At 34.0% G+C, this 6,574-nt stretch overlaps 1 protein-coding gene across 1 annotated transcript; it reads right to left on the bottom strand.

Moving 5' to 3' along the window:
- Window positions 1–245: 245 nt before the first annotated feature.
- LOC132563872 (protrudin-like) lies at window positions 246–4,648 on the bottom strand. The gene is made up of 6 exons (XM_060228633.1): window positions 4,545–4,648; window positions 4,037–4,093; window positions 3,609–3,717; window positions 3,334–3,383; window positions 2,443–2,524; window positions 246–2,194 (listed from the first exon to the last, which is right to left on the bottom strand). The coding sequence occupies exons 1-6, from the start codon at window positions 4,587–4,589 to the stop codon at window positions 2,103–2,105; spliced, it is 435 nt and encodes a 144-aa protein (XP_060084616.1). The 5' UTR covers window positions 4,590–4,648; the 3' UTR covers window positions 246–2,102.
- Window positions 4,649–6,574: the final 1,926 nt, after the last annotated feature.

The raw sequence follows: 6,574 nt of genomic DNA, 5'->3' as shown, positions 1-6,574 counted from the left end.
TTTCACAACCGGAGATACCAACCAAATATCTAAATTAGCTTGAACAGAACCAGTTTAGTTCATAGAATCAGTCTATAACAATACACTGTCGACAAAAACATGCCTTCGAAATTCATGAGATGGAACAGATTTTAAAACAAAAACCTAAAAAATATTACTCATATTTAAACAAAAAATAGTGTAAAAAGATACTGGAACATACCACATGGCTTGAGGTAGTTCAAAACTTATATATTACACACTGAAAACCCTACCGGTACTTATGATTAAATTATAAAAGCTACAGTGAGCACACAAGGTTTCCTCATAGATGATTTCACTTAATTAGTTATACATGCACTAGAATATTCAGGTTAATAAGTCCAATGTTACATTTATATTAATAACAGTACAATGTTGTTAATTTCAATGGTTTAAGGTTTCAGTAAAAATATTCTTGTCAATAAAGTAAAAATGACAAAAAGTTAAATGATCTGATATTTATATAAAAATGGTTAAACCTGTCATATTATTAAAATGAAGTTACAACAATTATTATTTAGTTTATTAAGTATACATAAAATGTCACATCTTGTCTTTATACTTTGCACTTGCCCAAATTATTCTAAATCCATATATAGGAAATGAAACTACACAGAAAATATTAACCTACAGAACACAAATACAGATGCGTCCATAATAAAAACAAATACAGATAAAAAGAGAGTTATAGGCTCTACCTATATAAATAAAACAAACTGGAGAATCATCAGTGATACAATGTTTTGGTTTCTGGATATAACATGAACGTGAATTCTTGGCAACAGAATAAAAGATTAACAAATCTCACAGAATTAACACAACAATATTACAGGCACCATCATCTTATCAGCAACATATAACAAAACTCTACGAAAGTAAATTTGGCAAGAATGAATTCTGTCTCCCATAATGTTATTGCTACTTCAAGTCCACAATAACTCTCGAAGTATCTTCTAAATGAAATTATAATTCTACGTTGTGAAACAGAATCTTCTACTAAAAGTAGTATACCCTGCCCTCTGTACAAATCAAGCGACAAATTACTTTCCAAAATGTTAAATAGTTTTATAAGATGTAGAACAATAAATCCATTACCAGCAATCTCTTATATATATATCTTATATATACTGAGGACATTTTTGTCTGACACTGATGTTTCACAATTTAACAAAAAAATTTCTTTAAAATAAAGTCAAATTTAAAAAAACACTAACCTGACCGTCCCTATTCAATGGTATTTAATAGGACTACCAATAATTAATTATGTTTCCTTCTCTTCATCTAACGTAAAAGTTCTATATTAGAATAAAGTGTGTAATAATTTGGTATAGTAAGTGTTATGTACTGTTGTACTTTGTGAGTTGTAATGGCCTATTTTTAGATAACATGGCTCCTATTTCTTTCTAACAAAATAATATAAACAGAAACTTTCTTCATTTTTTTTCTTTTTTTTTTTTGAAATTTTGTTATTCTGAAAGTTTTCATAAATAGAAAGTTTTCCTTTTCTTTACATTATCACACCCATTTATCTGAACCAGATTAAGGCCGCATTCATGTAACCCAGTTGAAACAGTTCAGGTGGTCTGAAATTATTCCACTCTACACGAAATCCCTTTTACCAGATGTTGGATCCCTCAAACTTTACGTGCCAAATATTCTGCAGTCCAGCCTTGGTCCCAATTTATACTTGGCATTTATCTTAAAAGTTTAATCAGTCCAGCAGTTTCACCTGCTCACGCCAAAGCACCCTTTATAAGGTAGACTTTCAATTTATAACAGGAGCTATTGTATCCAAAGGATAATCACAAACCCACTTTCTATACCTTTGTATACCCTAAGTAAGAAGAGAATCTGTCCCTAGTAAGTCATTGTGCATGATAACTTATGACAGTGTCACAAACTGTTCCTGGTAGTATACAGTCACTGCTATATCCTCCTTATCTCTCTACCAAAATATCACACAGGGCACCAATTGGTTTAAAATGGAGATATGCTGATAGACAAGATACTTCTTGGTTTCCATGGTGACAGGCTGACAGTATGCTTCTTGGTTTCCATGGTGATTTATTGGTATCAACCAATCAGCTTTTCTTCTCCTTGTCTTTATTTTTCTTTATGAGAAGGTCATAGCAGACATTACACACCAGGACTGTCTCTTTCATGGCCGTTGGGGCTGCAATACAAATACAGTATTAGTTCTGTCTGGGCTGTTAGGTCTGTCATACATGTCACCCCAAAATTGGATCTTTGTTAATCATATGTTGCCTAAAACATGGACTTAAATTACTGATATATTGCCCCAAAAAAGGGCTTCACTCATTCACATCACCCTACAGATGGACTTCATTTACTCATATGTTGCCCCAAACATGGACCTAAGTTGCTCATATGTTGCCCCAAACATGGACCTAAGTTGCTCACATGTTGCCCCAAACATGGACTTTGGAACCTTCTGGTTACAGCACTTGGTACAGAAGTTGTTACCACAGTGACGGCAGTAGAACTGTAAACATATGTTGATAAAAACATTTATTAGATTTATCAGATGACCATTGATTACCTCTTTTTATTGGAAAATCATCCATTCAAAATGATATGAAATAGAAATATTCATAATCAATTTTATTCATAACAACAATAAAAGGTTAAAAAATTAATTAACACGAGGCCCAGAGGGCCTATATCGCTCACCTGGATCTTTATGACCAACATTACTATATGCGTGCATATGTTCCACGTTTAACACATTTGACCCCTGTGACCTTGACTCTGGGACAAGGTCATTTCTTTTACTTTCTTGGACTTCATAAAAGGAACATACTGGCCAAAGATAATGATTCTAGGCTTTTCAATATTTCAGAATTAATTGTTTAAATGTTTTAACACATTTGACTCCTGTGACCTTGAATATGGGCCAAGATTATTTCTTTTGGCAAACTTTGTTGGGATTCATCAAAGGAACTCTCCAGCTATATATAATGATTCTAGGCCTCTCGGTGTTTTGGAAGAAGTTGTTTAAATGTTTTAACACATTTGACCTCTGTGACCTTGAATATGGGTCAAGGTTATTTTTTTATGCAAACTTTGTTTGGCTTCATCAAAGGAACCTTCTAGCCAAATATCATGATTCTAGGCCTTCTGGTATTTTGGAAGAAGTTGCTTAAATGAAAAGTTGACGGACGCCGGACAGACGGACGGCTCGACGGCTGACGGAGAGACGACGGACACTGTGCTATGGCATAAGCTCACATGGCCCTTTGGGCCCTTTGGGCCAGGTGAGCTAAAAATTAGTCATCATACAGTTTAACTTACCCTTCTTTTAAGTATTGATAAAAAGGAAGTGTCACATTTAAAACAGCTCCCTGTAAAAAAAAAAATCTCAAATAAGCTTTGTTACCATGGTATCCAATCAGTTAGATAAAAAGAAGTACTACATATGTCTTGAATATATAAATATTCCTGATCTTATACAAATTAGTGTCAGTGATCAGCAATTACTTCTAAACTTTTCAATTATTTTATTAGTCACTTTCTTTAAAGAACTTATTCTGAACACCAGGATTAAACACTTCACAAATATTTATCACCATCAGTCGAGTGTTGTTGTTGCTTTTTAAGCTCTCTCAGACGTATACTTTCAACAGAATCGGAGCCGACAGCACCTGACTTTTCCACTATAGTGTCAACACCATGTACCTGATAACATCAAAACAGATAAAATTATATTTGTGGAGTTGATCGATTTAATTGACAAGTTGAAGCATTACATTACTGCATTAAATGCATACCGGGTACATATTCTACCATTGCCACAGACCAATAAAAAAAACTGAAATTTTGTAAACAGAATAATTTTATAATTAGCATAAAAATGAAGACAATTTGTGGTGTTCCCAGTAAACAAGACATAAATTATAGGACTCTGTTAGATGAATTTACACACCCAATAATTTATAACCTTTTAACTGAAACAACATTTAGAACCACAAAACTTTTGCCTAATGATGATGTCTACCTCTTTTTCCTCTCTCTGTTCCCAAGCACTGTCTGTCTGGCCATTGTCAACACACTTCTGTCAACACAAAAAAGATAAACTTAATTACTCAGACAATATCCAAGTAGATGTATTAAGCAAAAAAAAAGATGAGAGTAAATTTATAATCAGAAGCTGTATGAAAACAAGATGTTTTTGCTTGTTTTCAGGTCATAATTTGTACCATGGAATTTGTCACTTTGAGGTTCAATTTTGTTGTTTGAATGTTTGTTTGCTGGAATTATCACCCATGAACAATCAGGGTCACTTTAGCTGGTGGTTACCTCACTGAACAACATACGGGAGGCCCATTGCATGCTGTCCAAAGCAATTAGACAAAAGTGACACAACAAGGCCAGCACAGACTACCATGGCAGTCCATTTCTCAGCTTTGCTTGCTAGTTACAAGGACATAAACCGAGCATAAGAACAAACTGACATCCAACATATCTCTGTACAAAAATGACACTGTAAATACAACAATACTCACCATACTGGTTACATTGGATTCAGGATTTAGAAGGTTAGAGGTCATCTCCTCTATCACTAACAGTTTGACAGGATTTCCACTTATTTGGCTGTACAGGTTCAATCCAAAATTTATGATAACTGTAGGTAAGTCAATATAAGTGAAGTCAGCTTGTGGATTATATCAGAACATACATTGAATCAAAAAACCAAAACAGCTTTATCTAATAATTCTTGTATATCATGTATATTACCACAATTTCTTTTCAATATCTCCCAGATGAGGATGTTTTTAATCACACACACCTGCATCATTAATTACACACACTCAATCATCAAACAAACACATCTGTATCATTAATCACACACACACCTGTATCATTAATCACACACACACACACCTATATCATTAATCACACACCTGTATCATTAATCACACACACTTGTATCATTGATCACACACCTGTATCATCATTAATCACACACACATTTATCATCAATCACACACACCTGTATTATTAATCACACACATAAGTATAATTAATAACACACACCTGTATCATTAATCACACACTTGTATCATTAATAACACACACACAATCATCAAACAAACACACCTGTATCATTAATCACAGACACCTGTATCATTAATCATCCACACCTGTATCATTAATCACACACACCAGTATTATGTATCACACACACTTGTATCATTAATCACATACACCTGTATCATTAATCACACACCTGTATCATTAATTACACACACCTGTATCATTAATCACACACCTGTATCATTAATCACAAACACCTGTATCATTAATCACACACACCTGTATCATTAATCATACACACACCAGTATCATTAATCACACAGACTCTATCATCAAACACACCTGTATCATTAATCACACACACCTGTATCATTAATCATACACACACCTGTATCATCAATCACACACACACCTGTATCATTAATCACACACACCTGTATCACTAATCACACACACAACTGTATCATTAATCACACACACACCTGTATCATTAATCATTCACACACCAGTATCATTAATCACACACACTTACTCATCAAACACACCTGTATCATTAATCACACACACCTGTATCATTAATCACACACCAGTATCTTTAATCACACACACCAGTATCATTAATCACACACCTGTATCATTAATCACACACACTCAATCATCAAACAAACACACCTGTATCATTAATCATACACAACTGTATCATGAATCACACACACCTGTATCATTAATCACACACACTTGCATCATAAATCACCCACACCTGTATCATTAATCACACACCAGTATTATGTATCACACACACCTGTATCATGAATCACACACACCTGTATCATTAATCACACACACTTGCATCATAAATCACCCACACCTGTATCATTAATCACACACCAGTATTATGTATCACACACACCTGTATCATTAATCACATACACCAGTATCATTGATCACACACACACACCAGTATTTTTAATTACATACACTTGTATCATTAATCACACACACACCTGTATCATTAATCACACACACCAGTATCATCAATCACACACACTTGTATCATTCATCACAAACACCTATATCATTAATCAAACACACCGGTATCATTAATCACACACACCTGTATCATTAATCACACACACTTGTATCATTCATCACACACACCTGTATCATTAATCACACACACCTGTATCATTAATCACACACACCTGTATCATTAATCACACACACAAGTATCATTAATCACACACACCTGTATCATTAATCATACACACCTGTATCATTAATCATACACACACCAGTATCATTAATCACACAGACTCTATCATCAAACACACCTGTATCATTAATCACACACACCTGTATCATTAATCATACACACACCTGTATCATCAATCACACACACAACTGTATCATTAATCACACACACACCTGTATCATTAATCATTCACACACCAGTATCATTAATCACACACACTTACTCATCAAACACACCTGTATCATT

The sequence above is a fragment of the Ylistrum balloti genome, unplaced genomic scaffold, assembly GCF_031769215.1.
Source record: "Ylistrum balloti isolate Yb309-2 unplaced genomic scaffold, AGI_CSIRO_Ybal_v1 Utg371890, whole genome shotgun sequence".
NCBI classification, from domain to species: Eukaryota; Metazoa; Mollusca; class Bivalvia; order Pectinida; family Pectinidae; genus Ylistrum; species Ylistrum balloti.
This window is presented reverse-complemented; position numbering and strand designations above follow the sequence as displayed.